This window comes from Rousettus aegyptiacus, unplaced genomic scaffold (genome assembly GCF_014176215.1).
Source record: "Rousettus aegyptiacus isolate mRouAeg1 unplaced genomic scaffold, mRouAeg1.p scaffold_m13_p_7, whole genome shotgun sequence".
NCBI classification, from domain to species: domain Eukaryota; kingdom Metazoa; phylum Chordata; class Mammalia; order Chiroptera; family Pteropodidae; genus Rousettus; species Rousettus aegyptiacus.
Window position 1 is genome coordinate 85547022 of NW_023416310.1, and position 20330 is coordinate 85567351.

General features: G+C 39.6%; 1 protein-coding gene across 4 annotated transcripts in view; it reads right to left on the bottom strand.

Annotated features, from left to right (window-relative positions):
• SGCD (sarcoglycan delta) overlaps positions 1–20330 on the bottom strand; it is an 811202-nt gene that overhangs the window by 85976 nt on the left and 704896 nt on the right. For all 4 annotated transcript variants that reach the window (XM_016167092.2, XM_016167093.2, XM_016167095.2 and 1 more), the window contains one exon: positions 4175–4247. In XM_016167092.2, the coding sequence (XP_016022578.1) occupies positions 4175–4247 (73 nt within the window). The remainder of the gene's footprint in view (positions 1–4174; positions 4248–20330) is intronic.

Below are 20330 nucleotides of genomic sequence, written 5' to 3' on the forward strand. Positions count from 1 at the left end.
ATTTAAGTACTCGTTTATCTCTATATTCCAATTATTTAGCACATGCCTTCACTCCTAATAAATGTCAAAAAAAAAAAAAGAAAAAAAAAGAAAGACTTAGTAAACAGTTGCTGATCTACGATTAAATAAAAATTTGGGTCATCCTCTTCTTGTAACTGTATGTAGAATAAGAGTACATCGGCACAACAGCTGATGAAGATTCTGCTATAAAGACCTTTTGGTTTCCTGCTTTGCTATGGTTCCTTCAAACCTGTAGTTACATTTAGAGGAACAGAATTGGCTCCATATGCACAGTGGTCTATATCACCCTCTCTTTTTTTGTACATTTGCCCTAGTTTAGGTCTGGGGAAGTAGAATTTCACAGTCTATTTCCTGTTCTTATAGGATCAGAATCCTGCAAGGACACTTCAAAATTGAAAAGAACTCTTAGAACAAGGTAGGCATTCAAAAGTGGGCTCTGTTCTTACAGAAAATACATATGCAGAACTGAATGGCTTACTTCCTGTCTCTAATCACGCACAGCCCAAGATCAGGGGGTTTTCCATTTGTCTTTATATAAACTCCAGGGGGAAAATATGGTGAACAAGAGAACATTTAAATATATTCACATTTTAAAATCATGAATTTATGAAAATCCAGTTTCTATTCAAAGTGAGATTTTCTTATTTCAAGAGATAAGTGTAGTGCCTGGTATATGTTTAAGGATAGTCTTGACTCTAGAGTCACAGGTCATGATTGCAGAATAGCTCACGCAGGGGCAAAGTCAACAAACACCAGCTGAGATGGGTGTTGGGCGCAGACCTTATTCACACTTACTATTTGTCTGGAAGGAAGCAACTCTCCTTTGTGATTTTCTGCTCAACCCTGGATTATTTACAAACATCTTAAACACTGCCAATATAGTAACTATAGTAACTGAAAAGAAAAGCTATAAACCAAAACCCTAACAGAAAGGAAGTTATCAGCTCTTTAGCTGAGAGTTGAGATATTTTAGGAAGAAATGCCAGAAACCTAAAATCTGCTTCTCATGAACAAACAAGCCAACAACAATAGCAATAAACAACTCAAGAAAATTAATAAAAAACTTCTGGCAGCCACGAGATGGAGGGGTTTGAGGAAACAAGTTATTTCAAAAAACAAGATGTCTAAAGTAGATGCTATTTTCTTATGCTTGATTGATGGGGAGATAAGTGAGAGACATGGATGGACATTTAACTTTTACTTGTTTATTTTAAAAGACAGTCTATGTATAAAGTGTGGCATCTTAATTTATTCCTAAGTAAGACTAAGAAAATCTGGTTGTAGATTATTATTTTTAAAAATCCTCATTAAAAACATTCCAAGTTAACTGCACTTGGGGTTTTAAAGATCCAATAATTCACATCTCAGCAAATAATTTTTCTGTTAGACTTCTTTTTATGAATTTTTAAAAAATCTATGAGACGTTCAAGTGATTGTATCCTTTTAAATAAATCTTATGTAACACAAGATCTTATAGGACTATGATGTTAATTTCTTAGTTTTGATCAATATATCCTAGACATGTAAGATGTTAACATTAAAGAATGCCAAGTGAATGGTACACGGGAATAATCTTTATGAATTGCAACTCTTTAAATATAAAATTATTTTAAAATAAAAGTTAATATAAAGGGAGTAGCTGTTTGAAGATAGAAGTGACCTGGCTTTATACAGACCACAGAGCTCTAGGATTAGCTCAAGGCCACATAGTAGGTTTGCAGTAGGTCCCTCCATCCTGCTGCCACTGAGGAGTGGCCTGCTCATTTCACTCAGCACTGCCTGCATGCGCAAGTCCAGCGACCTTCCTTAGATGACTCTACTTTCCTAAGACCCGAAGACATAGCAGCGCGAATCTGCTGGATCAGTAAAACCGATCCAACTGTAAAGGCAGAGGCCAAAAGGCTCAGTTACCAAGTTCATTACCTATTTACTCAATATCCGAAGTCAGTATCAATCAATAGCATGGAGTACAATGTGGCACCATTAAATGACAAATTTGACACATTCACAGACACACTGGGCTATATTAATTTATCACCCACATTTCATTGTCCTTTGAGTTGCTCAAAGATTCTCCCACAAAGTGCCATTAAAAATTCCAGAAGGATGAAGGGGCTGAATTATCACATTCTAGGCTCCTGACTCAGTTTAGGTTATCAAGCCTCACCACGATGCGAACAGATGCAAGCAAAAAACCAGTTTTAAAATTACATATTAAAATCTTTGTATGCTTCCTGTAAGAAAATTGTATTGCTAGCCCCTGTGGAGTACACCTATAATTTTAGAATACGCAACAAAAAATGCAGCAACTACCTGAAGTCCTTATTTCATTGCACTGACTTAGGAAATTTCCTTGTAAATTGTGGAAGTTTAATTTTTTTTTTTTTTAAATTAAGTTCCAGAGTTTCCCATAGGATGCATACAGTAAGCAAACACTCTGTTTCTTAACTTTCAGGACACGGCTCTCTAAATCGGGCTGATGCTTGGAGAGTTGTCTCTTTGTTTGGTGTGGGTTGGGTTTGTTTTTAACTACTGACGATTTATTTTTCTGTTTAAAGCAAAGTGAGCCTAAATCCTTTGCCCTTATATTTCCCAAGTCTTCCAAGTAATGGAGAGTCTGTTCCCTAGAAAAAAAGTTTATATTATATTTAGAGGTCAGTTTCTTTGAGACAGTACTTCTCTTGGGGCTGATCAGCACTAATTACTAATTCTGTGAAAACCAAAACCAAAACCAAAACCTGTTCCTAAAGGAGGACTGTGAAAAGAAAGGGACCCAGGCCACCGATTTGGGTGTCTGGAAAGAGTTCTGAAAGCACAGACAGAGGATTCACTGCAGCCCCAGAGAAGGAGCTCTGAGCCCCCAAACGCAGGTTTCCTTGGGAGGATCTGCCTAGAAGGTTCCAGCTTTAGTGCCTACTGTGAAACATAGCATCTGGTTAATAGACAGTCAGGTAACATCTAGCATCTGGAAGCCCTGATGAAAACAGTTATTCTACTAAAATGTAAAACCTTGCAGCGTGGTGTGTAATCTTACAAATACAGCCAATCGTATGTGGGATTTTGCTAAGAAAAGGTTCTCACTTCCTACCAATTAGCCTCTTCCTTTGGCCCAATTTATTTCTCTATATCATAAAGGCTGACAGGCCTTGAAAGAAAGCGATTTTTTTTTTTCTTAATGAGGTGATATATTCTCTACTTATTGAGAATGTGTTTGTTTAAGGAGACACAAGCTCCAACATGGCCATTGCTGTTTTATCAAAGCATAGATCTTGGGACTGCATGTGAATGAATAAATGTGACTCGTGTAACACAACTTCATTTGCTTATGGTTGATGTCTTTATGAAATAGTTATTCCACGCTACTTATGATGATGTACGATTGGTTTTAGTCAAAAGAACTATGAGAAATGAAGAAAGCCAGTTTTCACCAAATTCTTCATGGCTATAAGTATACGGTAAAAATTAAAGTCCTATTTGTATCAGCATACCACTTTTGTATATATTTCTTTCTGGGGGTTGGGGACGGTCCTTTGGTGGCAGGATTGGTTTTTAAGCCATATCTCTATGTCTGTCTGTCTGTGTATCTCCTGTTCTTTTATGTTTCCCATAGTTGTTAGTGGTAAGTACACAGCATCTCAGAGTCCTTTTCTGCTAAAGGCAACACGTGTATCGATATCTGAAGATTAACAGCGGCACGTGGAATACCCACAGAAGTCGTTCTAGCACCAGATCGTTCCAGGTAATGGGGAGCTTGTTACACAGAAAACAAAAACAAAAACAAAAACAAACCTGTACTATACTTAGAATTCACCGCTTTTCTTTGGGCGAATCAGCACCAACTACCAACTAGCTCTCTAACCGGAAGGCCTCTGGTGCTGCAAAACACAGCAGGAAACAGACATGCAACAACATAAATCCTCAATCTCACAATTACAAGGCGAACAACCTCTTCCTCCAAGCCCTTAACTTTAAGTCCTCAGAGAAAGTCTCCTCTTGGTTGCAGCTTATCTTCAAGTCCTTCCTAACCTCTCCCAGTCTATATATCCGTGTGGTGACATCGTTGCATCATATGTATTCAAAATGGACCATCAGCCAGTTGCACAGAGAAAGGAAGCAGCCAACTAATCAATGAGAAGCACAGTCAGACGTTTACCTTAGTTCCTTGAAGGGGTCTGCCCTGACATTAGGTGTCTCTATAGATTTAGGGAACACTGTGCCCTCGGCTCCTGTAAACAAAAGAAAAAAGCAAACAGAGGTTGGAGACTGTTGGATATGTCACCTGGGGGCACAATCAGCTAAATGCAGTGAATCCTTTATACAACCCAATACACATATACTTTGCCACGGCCTTTAGGGCTCTGTAATAGGAGAGCATGGAATCAACTCATGCAAACAGCCTTTGAAAAAACAAAGAACTTCTTTTGAAAGTGTTCCTGCTGAGATCAGAGTGAAGCCATGGGGCAAATTCTACACTGGCTTAAAAAAAAAAAATTGATGCCTAGAAACGGCACAGCCTGACTCTTGTCTCTCATAAATAGTCACCCGACTGAAAATGTTTGGAAAAACATCAGCTGAAGCCCTCTTATTGCAGTCAGGGCACAAATCACATAACTTACAACATCTAAACAGTGGTAGAAATGATAGATGATAGAAAACACTGTAAGACTATAAGATATTTGCCTAATGACAATTAAGCACAAGGTTTGCAGTCAATAAGGTTCTTCACTATTATCCTGAAAAGTTAAACAGAACAGTATGAGATCATTTGAAGTTCAGTGCTTTTACACTCTGAGTATTAACATTGATCCCCAACCCAATCTAGACATTTAGCTGTTGACTTTGCTGTAAGCTTTTATCTTTACAACTTGTCAACACCAGCTGAACCTTTCTAGCCATAAAAATTGTGATTATCTGATTTGTCTGCTTCCAAGTGTTTTCAAATCATTTAAGACTCAGTTTATCACAGACAATTGCACTGGATATTAGTTTTTCAATTAAACTGAGCTAGGCAATATCCTATACTTTGAAGTAAAGGTGTTTATTTTTATACATTTGGAGTAGCTCTTTGATGCTATAAGGGGCAGAATGATATCTTGCATTCACGTGTGAATTTCTAGAATTCTCTTGCATTGTTAATAACGTTTAAAAACTCTCCATTAACCATTGTTATTCCAAATCCAGATTTACCCTCGCATAAAGATAAGTCTAGGAAAATGAATTGGTTTCTTAATTTCTGTAGCAACCATAGAAATATTTAATCTTTCTAATATAGTCAAGGCACGGTTTTCTAATTTTACATGTGACAGTCTCTTCCTCAAGTGACTGTCACATGTAAAATTAGAAAACCGTGCCTTGACTTAACCTTCTATATAGTCATTAAAAGAAAATCCTGGCAAATAATAACTAAGCAAACATTCTGAATGACTCCTACATGCTAGACACCATAGTATATTTCATATGTAGTAGCTCATTTATTCCCTGCAATGACCTCATAAAATTGACAGCTGCAGTAGGCATAGAGACATTAGTGTGAGGACATTTAAGATCTTTTTCTGTTTGTAGACACCTTTACTTTTCAAGACCCCAAACCATATTATTCCAAATATATCAGAATGTCTCCATAACCCCATGAAAATACAACTTTTTTGATGTAAATTTCACAAGAATGTTCATTGTTCTATTATGTACATATTTTTTATTTTGCTCTTGTGATTTCTACTTTGTTGTATACTTTATAACTGTGATGGTTAATCTTATGTGTCAACTTGAATGGTGACCAGATATTTGGTTAAACATTTCCAGACGAGACTAGCATGAGTTGACAAGCCCAGTAAAGCAGTTGGTCCTCGCCAATGTGGCACCACTCTAACTGCTGAGGGAACTGAAAAGAACAAAAAAATGGACGAAGGAGGAATCTGCCCCGCCCCACCCCCGCCGTGCCTGACTGAGCTGGGACATCAATCTTCTGCTCTCAGTGCTCCTGGTTCCCAGGCTCAGATCGACATCACCAACTCCCCTGGTCCTCAGGCATTTGGACTCAGACTTAATTATGCCACCGGCCTCTCTAGGTCTCCATCTTACGAACAGCAGATTATGGGACTTCTCAATCTCTATAACTGAGTGAGCTGATTTCTTATAATAAGTCTCTTCATATATCTAGATATCTTATTGGTTTTGTTTCTCTGGAGAACTCTGACCAATACAATTACTGAATAAGCATAGGTTGGATTATAGATTATAATGTAGCCTTTGATACATGTGCATTAAATTTGGGTTCAGAGTGTACATTCTTCATCTTTTACATTTTTGGGATCCTTTGAAACACACCTTGGCCAGTGACACTGTGGAGGCTGCCTAGTGGATGAAACAGGCCTGCAGGGGCCACAGGGCAGTGAGTGGCATATCGGGATGTGGCTCGAGGCTGCCTGAAACCCAAGAGCATGCCCTCAGCCACCTCTCAGTACCATCTCCAATCTGTTATCGAACAACTCCCATCTGTCACTACCGCAGTTAATAAGAACTTCCCTTCGACATTCTTAGAGATGCTTAGTTCTTAGCCATTTGAACCCCATTAAAATATAATTAAGTGGAACAATTATACATCTCACTAAGGCAAGGACAGTTATTTCTGTTTATTTAATTATCTATATTCTTTAGTCCCAACTCAGATCTCCCCTTCCCTTACCAATAATTCTATGAAAACTGCAATAGAATTCACATTACCTCTCTTCAAATCAGTGACAATTGTCTGACTTACCCATGTGGCAGTTAGTATTGCCCATGGACAACTTTCGTTATTTGAACTGTTACAGAATGCTGTCGAGCTTAATGATTTACCTGTTTCTCATGCCCACTATGATCATCATATTATAAAGCCTTTGGAGCCAAAGAATACCTATATTTGTAACTTTTGACAATGCCAAAATATGTGCACATAATAGAACATATATTACAGTTATTCTGATCAATTATCCAAAAATAAGGGATGACATTTTCTTATATAAAATGAACCTCAAAAGCCTGGGGGCATTTTCTTTATTCCATCCAGACTGTGCAGAGCCTGTTTCTTCATTTTTTTCAGGCACAATACACATATTGTCAGATACAACAACAAAACCTCATCTGCGACTTTATATCTTACGACTGGCTGTACTAGACTTAAGAAGGAACGACTCTACTGCAACTGGTGGCCCTTAGCTCTGCTACCCTTCTGAAGAAATCCTAAGAGGGAAAAGGTTACAATGGAGTCATCCAGCACATTACAGGCACTTGCTATATGTTTGCAGAAAGAACATGGTCTCCACTGGACAGCTGAGCTTGGGTCCTCAGCTTTCTCTGACCTGCGATCACATTTACTGTGCTGCTGGCTAGGAGTGTCTGGTTCTCAGGCATATCCTCATTGCCCAGCACAGTGTAGGTCCTAAACAGATATCTGTAAAATGGCTATGCACTTATTTGGCACTGAGCTCACACTACCTAAGGTTTTTATTTATCTTGCAGGCATTCATCTCACCTCTTCAACTAGATTTTAAGCTCTCTGTGGCCAATGGCAAGATCGTATGTAGAACTGGTTTTAGGTTCCCAAGGCTTCTACTGGACTCATTTCCAACTGTGCCATTTCTATGGGAGTACTAAATTATTGTCATAAAACTCCTCATGTATTACATTTTTAATAAGTGTCCAGAATCACAATCCAACACATTTTAACTATCTTAAAATAAAAGCATATGCTAACAAAGGAACACTATGTGGGCTAAATACAAATATCTCTACAGTAAAAAGAGATCAAAAGGTTTGTGGTCTCTTTCTCAGACCAAGGAACCTGCTTATCCTACAAGAGGAGGGCTGGGATTAAAGACACGTGGGCTCATGGTCACAGGGGCAATGAGTGCTCCAGCTGAGAGCCAAACCCGAGCATTTGACTGAACCCACTTTCAGCACTGAGCTCTAATGTGTTGTTTTCTCAATTCCAGGCTAATGTGACACCTGCTAATTGGCAAACCAGCAAAAACCAGAGGGGCTAGACTCTGATAGGTAGAGGAGGTGGGTGACTGACAGGCTCTGAATGTGAAATGAAAATGAAGGGTGAAACACTCGTATTCCCATAGCGCCCACCATCCAACCAGATACTCTTCAATTTTGTTTTTGCTGGACTTTGGCCACAGGGGCCCATGTGTCCCACACATACTGGAGGACAGACTCAGGAATATAGTTTCTCAGGGAAAGGTATCAAAATCTCTCATTAGTCAAGTGCCATAAACCCATTTTCTCTGATGCTCAGTTTCTTTCTCTAAAAAGAAGGGATAATGATAGTATTCCTCATCTCCTAGGGATCTTTAATGAGATCTCTGGCACATAGCAATTGGTAGACGATAGTTAATAAAGTCATACTACTCGTACTAAAGTGTTTATGAACCCTATTCTTTCCTCCTCTTATCTGGAACCTCTATGAGTATTAAAAAATAGTAGCTTTTTTAAAGCATTTACTATGAAGTAGAAACTACTGAAATTGTTTTCATTTGAACATTAGAATAACGCTATGAGGTAAGCACTCTAAATATATATTATTAGGGATATTATCTGTTATGAGACTCAGAGAAGTCAGGAAATTTTCTAGAGTCACACGGCAAAGAGGAGGAGCCAGAATTTGAATTCTAATATTTCAGATCTGGAACTGATGCCCTTGACCACTACCTCAGACTATCTCTTTCAGCAGATGAAGCCATTCTCTACTTGCTCATCTTTGAGATATGAACAAATACCATTATTTATACCCTCAAGTAATACTTGCTAAATCCCCCATTGCCCCTCTTCTAAAAACAATTCCCATGTACAATGAAATGAGTTACTAATACTTTCCAAGAAGACCATTTCTTTCTAAGTGCTATCATGTTTCTGATTTTCACACCATTTTTCACTTCCCCAGAAGCTGCAGAGTGAACACCATTCATCAGGATGAATTTCCCATTCCATCCTCTATCCATTCTTGGATAATAAATTATTTGCAATTTTATTATTTCAAAAAGGTTTCTATTAGAGTCATACCTACTGATTCCTTCTTTTGACACAATATAATTTACTGGCAATAAATGTTCATAAACAATTTGAGTGAAAAATCTATAAAGCCATTTCAGCTTTAAGTTCCATTTAATGTCCCTCAAAAATGATTTCATCAATGTGTTTCCATTAGCTAGTTCTCTGCCCAATAACTTAATTCCACACAATCAATCAGGAACTTATAAAGCCTGTGACAGGATCTATCTAAAGTGTTTTGAATCACCATAAAGATCAGTTCAATGGTCTTTTTTTCCCCCTCCTACTAGTACAAGTAGGGGATAAACTCTTTAAAAAATCTCAAATGTACTACTTCATTGCCATAGTAACGAAAAAGCCAGCCTTTTCTCTCTGGAAAGTGTATTCAGATTCGCAGCTCAGTTTGGTCATGCTTTCTCTCTAAGGGACCTGAAATCCAGTTCTATGTCTGTGATGTTAGCCAGTCAGATAGCATTTCCATCCCTCCGGTTTCCTCATTTCCTGTAAAATGAGGGTTGGGATGAGAAGTAGCAGAGCTAAATTTTTTCTCCTCAAACCTAAAATTTCGTAAGGTAACAATCTAATTAAAACAGATGGTTGTCTTTAGCTACCTTCATTCCCTACCAAGAAAATAGAGCAACCCTGTAGTATTAAAGAAAATTACAAAATGTTTTCCCTGTGTTTAAGGAAAAAACAAATAAAATCAAACAGGTTTTTATCTATTCAAACTGCATTTAACAGGTAGAAGTGATCGTTGGAAAATAAACCTCATGAGAGGAAAAATGGTAGAGAACAAAATTTATTGTAGTTGAAATTAAGTAAAAACAACAACAACAAATAACTTTGTAAAACTCCAAAAAATTGACCCAGTAAAATTCAATCTTATAAAAAATAGTAAACACTAAAGTGGTTAAAGTTGCACATGTAAAAAACAACCATGAACTAAATACTGAGAGAAAAATCTAGATCTTAAGACTTTGATACAGAAAAACTGGACTTGAGAGAAACCTTGGACATGAAAGAAAAAATGACAATGATAGAAGTTATAATCAGTGAAACTGAAGATAGAAAAATTTATGATGAAGGAAATCTTTGTTGTATATGGAAAAGAACTGATTTTACAGACAATAACTTCAAGAAAAAACATTTTAAAAGGTAAAAAAATGATTTAAGTTTATTGGTGAGAAAATTGATTAAGGAATTAAACTAGCTTAATGGGGTTTGCTTTGGTTTCCTGAAATCTTAGAGAACTGGGAAATCAAAGACCTGATTTTTAGTGCTGATTTTGCATAAGTTCATTATGTGATCTTTGACAATTTGCCTGCTAGTCTTATTTCCCCATTTGTCATACAAAGTGGGGATGGATATTAGATAATTTTTAAGGTTGTTTCCAGCCCTGCTCTTTTACAATCCTCCAGATAATCTGGTTGGATGAACTCAATAGATCAGGAGAGAAGCATAAATTGAATGATAACCCCAACATTGAATTTACTTAATACAAATATATCTAGCAGGGGGTTCTCTCTATAGAAGAGCTGGGGAGACATGGAGCTCATAATCCAGTAGAATGTAATGCACTCCAGTAGTTTATACTGACTGGTTTAAATAATGAGCAATTAATCTCACAAATAAAAATACACAACAGTGATAAGTGGTGATTAAGACTTGAGAGGAAAATCAAAGATGTCTTTGAAAGTATAAAACTTGGGATTATAACCAGGTCTGGCAGGTAAGTTTCCCTATAAAGGTGAAGTTTCACTGATATTTGTTAAATAATTAGGGGCAGACCAGTTAAGAGTGGGAAGTAGCAGTCGAAAAGATAATGCGAAGGTGACAAGATTGGGAAGTTCAAGTTAATAAAGATCATCCGTGTGGTGAGACCACGTTCAGCAAGGGGAGTAGCATGAATGAGACCAGAAGGGTGGGCTGGCCCATGTAATGCAGAGCCGTGTTGGCCACAGTGAAGGTTTTCAGCAGGGATCTGACTTTTCCTAAAGATCACTCGGGCTGCATGTAATAATAGTCTGCATGTGTGTGTCTCCTTAAAATTTACATGTTGAAACTCGAACCTTCATAGAACCCAACCATGCTGGCACTCTGACCTTGGACTTCCTGCCCAGTGAGTGGTATTCTGTTACCACAGCCTGAGCTGAGGGAGACACTGTGTCATGGAAAAGGCAGTAGAGGAGGATGGGAGAAGATGGGGTGAGATGGGGGAGAGATGGTGGCAGGCTGGACTAGAGACGTGGTAGTGAGGATGGAGAAGACCGGACGGGTCTAGGGACTATTAGGGAACATCAGGGAAACCAATGGGACCCAATGATGCGTTGGACCAGAGGGAGCCTGAAGGATGACCATGGGGCCCAGGGGAAGAGCTGGAATTGATGTCAAAGCCAAAGGATTGATACTCGAAGCCAGCTGTGCCCAAGGCAACCTTTTACTTCTCCAGTACAATCCAGCCTTTTTGATACTTGGTATTTTAATTGCAACCGAAATTGCCTTTACTTAATAAAAGAAGCTGCTCGAAACTCAACTATATTCTTCTTATGAAGGTATAAGCAACATGAAAAAGAAAATTTAAATTAAGTCTCCTGTAGTGTTTGCAAGCAATATATTTTTTTTTAAAAAAAAACTATGAATATGTAATAATTCCTTAAATAATGAACATTGTCTTCCGTGCAAGATAATTTTGTGGTTACTCCAAAGTTTTAACAGAACATATGTTCATATATTTCGCATTGCTTAAAATCTTTCTAAAATATATGAGATATGGTTTTTGCCTTTGTAAGTCCAGGGTAGAAAACATGGTTACATTTTGATATTTAAATATTTAATGTCTAAGAGCCACTTCCCTGAAAACCAACCTTGTCTACAGAATGCTACCCACGTTAGGTATAACAGAGTGAATTGTGGGGGAACAGATCACAGGAAACTCCTCAGAAACGGTGGTATTGCATCTCGTTCCTAACATGAACTTTTGATTTTCTCCTAATAGTAATTTGCAGTGAAAAATTCTTTTTAAGGAAGTGATTTTGGTAATGTTTAATCAAGGATTTAGAATGAAATGAGTAATCAGTGAAGTTGTAGAGTTTCCATATATTTCGGAATCAAGCATTTTGAAGATGGCTGTGAGCTTCTGAAACCAGACTTCAGCAACAGATAGATGCGAGAGAGTAACTTTTAGTGGAAGAAGTCAGTTGAAATAATTTAATCCCATCGCGTCTCCCTGGCTGCTGGTGGTATTTAATAAACTGCTAATGTGAAACATGTGTAGTCATTACAAGTCGTTTCCAGGATACATACCAAATATTTTCCTTTTAGGAATTAGGACTGATTCTCCTAAACCTAAAAGTACAGATAATTAATTTATTCAACACATATTTATGGAGTGTCTACTCCATAAATGGGTTTGTAGGGAAAATAGACCCAGACTTTCTTCTTTATGGGATCACAGATTAATTTTTAAAAATTCAAAAAAGTATAAGCTCTATAGCCACTGCTAGTATTGTAACATCTGTTGCCTATAAACGCTCGACAATTACTTTGTGTCCAGCACAGTGCTAAGACAATACTAAGTGTGAAGCTGATCTTGGCCCTTATGGAGTTTTATTAAAACTAGATAGACAGATATTAGAGAACACATTTAAATCGATTTTTGATAATAATTTTTATAAATCATGCATTCTCAATGAGAGTGATGCAGCTGCTAAGGGTACAAAAATTGGTTCTTGGGGTGGCAGGGGAGAAATCTTACTCCATTAATGTATAAAGCACAGATAGACGTATGGTACATAAACAGGTATACATTACATCTGGAATACTAAAATTTCATTGGAGGGGAGTAATTAAAAAAAATGTCTCAGATGATTCCTTGGAAGAATGACACTGGGAAAAAGGTTGAGAAACACTTGTGTTTCTGGCTGTGACACAGGGCAGGAAGCTTACGGAGCACTGAGTAGGGGACTTGCGCTAGCATGGGAGGCTCTGCGACAGCTTCTCTGGGGAAATGATACTGAGCTGAGCTCTGGAGGAGGAGGAGTTAGTGAGGCAAAGAGATGGTTTCAGAGGAGGGGGTGGAGAGAGCACGTCAGGAAGGAGGAAAGTCGTGGGACGAGAGGGGACTGTGCTGCTTTTAAGGCATAGCGAGGAGGTCAGTGTAGCTGGAACAGCGAGAGCAAGACTGGCACGAGATGACTTGGTGAGGAAGCTGGGGCCAGATCAGGCAGGGCCACGTTAAAGTCTGACGGGACTTTCTGAGGTTCGTTATACGCCGCCAGACAGAAGGAACCTGGCTCCTTCGTGGTGTTGCTCATCTGCTGTACCAGCTCTGAACAGCCTACATCCAGAATTAGTATCGCCTACTAAAAACAACTCCCTGACTTATTTAAGCCACTGTTGGTTGAAGTGCCTGTTTTTTCCAACCCGATTTAATTTCAATAGTTATAGGACCTGACCATACTCTATAGAATGCGTTACAGGGGGTCAAGGGTAAAAACATGGAAATCTGACTGTTTCGGTAGACCAGGTGAGAAATGACGATGTCCTGCAGGACTTTCACTGAAAAACACGGGAAGTGTGAATGTGAGAGCTGTTGAGGAGGGAGAATTGCGATAACCTAGTGATAGTACAATATGAGGGGTAAGGAAGGAAGAGATACCCAGGTTTTGGTGGTGGGGGGCACAGGTTCAACTTGGGCTATGTTGAATTTAAGGTAGATATGGTATTCCCATATTAAGGGGTTTATGTAGGTAACTGGACACCCAAGTGTATTGCTCTACATAGGTTTCTAAACCACTGGTATAAAAATTTAAGTCACTGAAATACAGATGATCATTGAAACCAAGAGACTGGGTGATAGGAGCTGATAAATGGTTGCAGAGATGTAAAAAGAACCCAGGCCAGAATTTTAAGAGACTGCAACGTTACAGTTTGGGGATGGGAGGATGAGCCATCAAAGGAATCTGAAAGAAATAGATAGAGAGGCAGAAAGAAAACCAGGAATGGGGTAACATAGGAAGCCAGAAGTAAAAAGTATTTTGAGAAGGTGGGAGGGGATACCTATGTTAACTGATGTTTAGAGGTAAGAATAGGATATAAAATGTCCACGGAATTTAGCAACATGGAGGTCATTTACCTCGTAGGAGCCATTCTTTGACGAGCTGGGGGCAGACTCTTGCAGGCAGAGGAGTAAGTGGGAAATAAAGAAAAGGTTGGAGCAAGAGTCACCACTTTTTTGACAAGAGAAATACAGTAAGACAGCTGAGTACTGGATATTGTATATTAGATACTGACGACCCAACTACGGTTAGTAACCAAATGTTACAGGGCACGAGCCGACTCTGCGGGCACAGGCTGGATGCAGGCATGCGTGATGCGGATGATGTGGATATGCGGTTCACCCAGGCTGGGGATTTTAATAGACATGTACATTGAAAGGAGGGTATAACAAGTTCAGGGTTGAACTGGAAGACTGCGAAGAGGAATGTGATAGTGGGAAAGTTATTTAGATTCTTCTAGACTCAATTTCCAGGTTGGTGGAAAGCTATTATGAGGATTCAAGAATTTATATTAGATATATATGTAGTGCTATGTGTGTGCCTGATACATTAAAGTGCTCAACAGATGATATAGATTATTTATTATAATGGAATAGATGATGTTGATCACAATGACAGAAGATGAGGCTAGAAAGACAAAAGAATATCACTAAACAGTCTGAATGCTAATAATGGAGAAGAATAAAGTAACACATATTCCCTTTCAAATAGCTAACAATTTAGCTGGACCGGCCGTACCATCGAGGTGCACATTTGAAATACTTGTGTAGCATATGAAACCACAGAGCCACTTAAGATTCACATGTAAAAATATTCCAGCAAGACATGAAGAGACAAGTAGTTTAATTAAACAAACTCTACTCTAGAAACCAATAGACCAGAACTCATGCTCGGTGTATCATTAAGATCAAACTGGAAAAAATAAAAGGAATCAACCAAGCGGCAAGCAACTTCATTTCAGTTTCTTGTGAGTATGTTATTTTTGATAGTAAATAAAACCACACAGTAAGACAAATAGTTTCTACTCGTTGGTCATGTATAACATTGACGGAACACTGGAGCGAGGCAGCTGCGGACTTAGGGTAGCTCATGAACGAGACAGCATCAGCAACAAGCTGAGAAGGCTCCTGGACACAAACAGACGCCTTGGTTCTCAAAGATGACGCACTGTGCGTCCCATGAACGAGGTGAATGTGGCCCTTCACCCGCCCTCCCCTCCAGGTCTCTGTGGGTCAGGTGGCCGGAATGAGAGAGAATGAACGTGAACAGCGCGGGCAGGCTAAGGAGAGCATCGGTTCTGCCTGCCCGTCCCCCTGCGCTGTGAGTCAAGATCTGAGTTCTCAAGTGTCTCTCACAGTGTGAGAGCAATCAAGACTCGGAGAGTCAAAGGATGCGGGTGACACCTAAGAAAACATAGGCACTATTTTAAGGGTTTCCTGGTCATTGAAAAAGAAGCAGAATGCTTTGTTCCTGTGGCCGAGCTGGTGGGGGGTGATGCCTTTCTATGGAGAAGGAAATTGAAACATTAATTGAGGACCATGGAGAAACACTGTCTGAAAAATAATTGGAGAGACGTGTAAAGTCATTTACAGGAGACGAAGATGATGATGACTTAAAAAGTGAGAACCACGAGTTGAATTCTTAATAAGAGAGCTACGTGTCTCAAAGCATTAAAACACCTGAATGGTTTAATTTCAGAATATAATCTTATTACGAAGCAAGCCTCAAAATGGATACACTTTACAGGTGACTTAAAGGCTCATTTTAATTATATGAATTTACCTCATCCACTAGCTTTAGTGGATGGACAGCATGTTACTTAACATCCATTTTCTCCTGCCAACAAAATACCAGTATTAATCGTGGGAGCAAAATATCCAGCTAAATAATGACTTTCCCAGACTCCTTGGAAGCTAGGAGTGGCCATATGGCCCCATTTTGTCTAATGAGATGTAGTTAGACGTCTGCTGGGAGGGGCTGTGGGCAAGCTTTCACATCCTAATAGGCAGATACAGATGTGGCTGTTTCCACCCTTCTTCTTGTTCCCGAATAACAACCTGAATATCAGTATAACATCTGGAGTTGTAAGAGCTATCTTCTGACCATGAGACAAAGTCTAAGAGAAATCCAGACATGCTGACCAAGCTACCAGCAACTGTTTGCCATGGGACTTCATCTTATGGGGGAGGGGGGGAAATCAAGTCCCTATGTATTATTTGTTACCCTAAGGTCAATATTCTATGCAAGACCAAAGAGAAGCAAAATGACCTTTTAAGGAGGTCTTACTCACATATAGATAGCCAACAGATATATGAAAAGATGCTAAATGTCACAAGTCATTGGATAAATGCAAATTAAAACCACAATGAGATATCGCCTTACACTTGTCGGAATGGCTCTCAGTAAATCAATCAACAAACTAGTATTGGCGGTGATGCGGAGAAAAGGGCACCCTCATACACTGTTGTTGGGGTTGCAAATTGGTGCAGCTACTATGGAAAACAGTATGGGAGGTCCTCAAAAAATTAAAATGAGAACTACCTATTACTCAGAAATTTCACTCCGGATGTTTATCCGAAGAAATTCAAAACACGAATTTAAAAAGATATATGCAGCTCTACGTTCACTGCAGCATTAATTACAATAGCCAAGATATAGAAGCAAGCTAAGTGTCCATCAATAGATAAAAGGATAGCGATGTGGTATGCCGAGATAATGAAACATTATTCGGCCAAAAAAAAAAAAAAGAATAAAATCTTATGATTTAGGACAACATGGATAGACCTAAATAGTATACTAAGTAAAATAAGTGAGACAGAGAAAGACAAATATCATATAATCTCACTTATATATGGAACCTAAAGGACAAAATAAATGAACAATCAAAACAGAAATGGACTCAGATATAGAGAACGAACTTCTGTTTGCCAGATAGGAAGTAGGTTAGTGGGTCTTGGTGAAAAGGCGAAGGGATTAAGAAGTACGAATTGGTAGTTACAAAACAGTCACAGGGATGTAAAGCAGAGCACGGGAATACAGTCAGTCATACTGTACTAACGATGAGTGGTGCCTGGTGGGTACCAGACTACGGAAGGGGTCACTTCATAAATTATATAGATGTCTGACCACTGTGCTGTACACCTGAAACTAAGATAATATTGAGTGTCAACTGTAGTTGAAACATAAAAAAGAGGGTCTTATGAATCACTGAGAACTTTTCTGCTATACGCCAAATGACCAAAAGTTGAAATCACTCTTACTGCACCTTTATATTGCACTAAAGTGTCTTCACTGATTACTGAGCAGGGCTGGTTTTTCCCACTTCCTTGACTTTACTCATGATGTTCTCAGCCAGAAAGTACTTTTCTTTCCTTTTTGTGCATTAAGTCCTTGAAGGTCCAGTTAAACGCCAACTCCAAGGTGAAGCCTTCTCTTGTCGTCTTCTCCGTTATTGCTGATTGTTCCTTCTTTTGTGTTTCCATAAAACATAGCTGATGCCTTAGATGACCACTCACTTCAGTCTGCTTTGTGCGATGGTTCATTGAGTGTGTTTTGCCTTCACCATAATGTCAGCTACTTAAAGTCAGGGACCACGTCATGGCATCTTTGTGCTTTTCTAGAAAAGTAGCTAGAAATAAACTTAGATGTTTTGAATTCATCTTGATAGCCTCACAATTTTTTTTTTGTGTGTGTGCGTGTGTATGTCCAGGAAAGTAAATGGTTAAGGCTATAGCTACATGTTCTCAGTGAGACAGCCCCCAAACAGCTCTGCTACTTTTTAACAGCTCTCTTGTAACTGCTCCAATTTATTGCAGACAATGCAACATCCCAGAGCTGACGTGTGACAGGTTTCTGGTCTAATTTACTGTCTTTGATGAGTTTCTGTTTCTATAATAGAAAGCCCAACTTTCTGACATGGTATAATCAGCCTTAAGGCACCCCTTTGGCATTTTCTGTGGCTTGATAAAATTTTGAAGTACTGATTTATGTTGGTTCCCCCCACATTTTTATCTCCCCTCCATTTTAGGCAGATAGCCAGGCCCTTTGCATATTCTTGATGGTTGTTTCTACAAAGTAAACTTTACTTTTTGTGATATAGAGTTTTGAGTTTTGACAAATACACAGTCATGTCTACCACCACGGCCACACGCGGCACAGATTTATCACCCTGAGAACCCCCTGTGCTGCCTTTTTGTCATCCCTCTCTCCCTCGAGTCCCCACCCCTGGTTCCCACTGTTCTCAGGCCCTTTCTACAGTGCTGTCTTTTCCAGAATTGTCATATAAATGGAATCATTCAGTGTAGAGCTTTGGGTTTTCCTTTTTTTACTTAGCGAAATGCATCTGAGTTTCATGATAGAAGGTTTTCAGCGGATCAGAGGCAGAGCTGTCTTAAATCAACAGCTATCCCTGCCCTTCGTAAAGACCTAGCCTCGTGGGCAGTGTGCTGGCTCTCCTCCAGGGAGGGGAAAGAGACAAGTGCCCTGGAAGGAAGCCAAGGAGAGAGGGAGATTTTGCCTCTGATGTAGAAGAACTGAAGGATCTAAGGTCTTCTGAGGACCAGAGTCATCTCTAGGGAAGTGCGAAACTCTCAGAGGGCACAGCTGTGTTGTACCCCTAGTAGGCAAGACCCTTACCACAGGCTCCCATAGCTTCAACAAAGATTCCTAGCACCTCTCTATAGCATGGAAGTTGAGAGTCAACATACTTTCAATGACCATGTAGGATGGGAAAATAAAGATATCAGAGGTAATCCTTATGGACCAAAGATCAGCAGGCTTGCCCATATTTTCTTGATACCAAATATGCTTTCTCGATTCTTGAGCAACCCAGTGATAATGGAGCTGGAATTTCCTACCAGATTAATGTGGGACCTCAGAGTCACATTTAGGGAATAAAAGTCATATTAATAGCGGACATCTATTAAGAGCTTACTACTTGCCCAGACATTTTTCTAAGCGTTTCACATGAATTCACTCATTTGATTCTCTCTACACCTTTACGAGGTAGATGATGTTATCTATCAATTTCTAGAAGACAAAACTGACGCACGGAAAGGCTTCACAGAAAGTGAATGTCAGAGCAGGGTGTGAACTCAGGCCAATCCAGCCGCAGAGTCCCACGTGCTTAACTCCCCGCTGAATGTGCCCGCTCTTCTTCCATGAGTCAAACTCGAAAAGTCTCCCCCCGGAAAGAAGCGCCTGCAGGACTAACGTTTGGTTGTGCACATCCCACTCACTGCTGCTTCTTTGCTTATGGCTGTCTAGGGGGCCGGCTGGAGTTTCTAACTGTCCACATGGACCAGACAGATTCTAGCTTAGAAACTGAAACTAAGTAACACAGAGGGCAGTTTCAGTGAGTGACAGGTACTGGACAATAACAATCAACGCTGAGAACCATGCTAAGTCCTTTTACAAATATGGTCCCTTCATTTTCGTGACAACTCTGTGAGTTGAGAAATATGAGGCATAGGCAGGTTAAACAACTATTGCTGCAAAACTAGTTGGTGATAGAGCTGGGATAAGAACCCCGACAAACTAGTCCCCCAGTCCGCTTCTTAAACCTTCAAACATAAATTTGGGGCTGGCAGGCAGGTTGACATAGCATCTCAATGAGAAAAGCTGGCAGAGAAAAAGAGGCCACACGGGGCCTGAGTGCAGAGGGAACACCTGTGTCCCCGGAGCACCCCTGCTGCGGGTCTCGTAATGCTTGACAAATGAGCCTGGCCTCTTTGAAGAGAAACCACCACTCAGTAGGCAGTTCTTCAGGGAAGGGAGCTGAGGCTTTTCCAGTTCCCTTACTTGGCCACATTCAACCCAAGCCATGGCAACTGTGACAGTCTTAACTTCCTTTCGCCGTCAGCGTTTCCTAACGGGCATCAAACACTGGCTTGGTACTCTTAACTAGGATTAGGGAATATAGTTCTGAAGAAAAGACATGGAAAAGAAAAATGTTTATTACCCGCTGTGTCCTTCATCATTGCAAATCTCTGAGACTCAGCAAGATACAAAGTCTGAAGGAAGAACTTTAAAATAAGATGCCACATCTGCATAGGAGGCAAAGGAAAGAAGGTTGAAAAATTTTGATCTCTGCCTATTTAACATTCCCTGTTCTCTGTTACAATTATTTGCTTTGGGGTAATCTACAGGGGCTGATGATCACAGGTACCTACCTCACACCCCACAAACATACAGCAAGTAATGTGACCCAGGGAGGCCAAT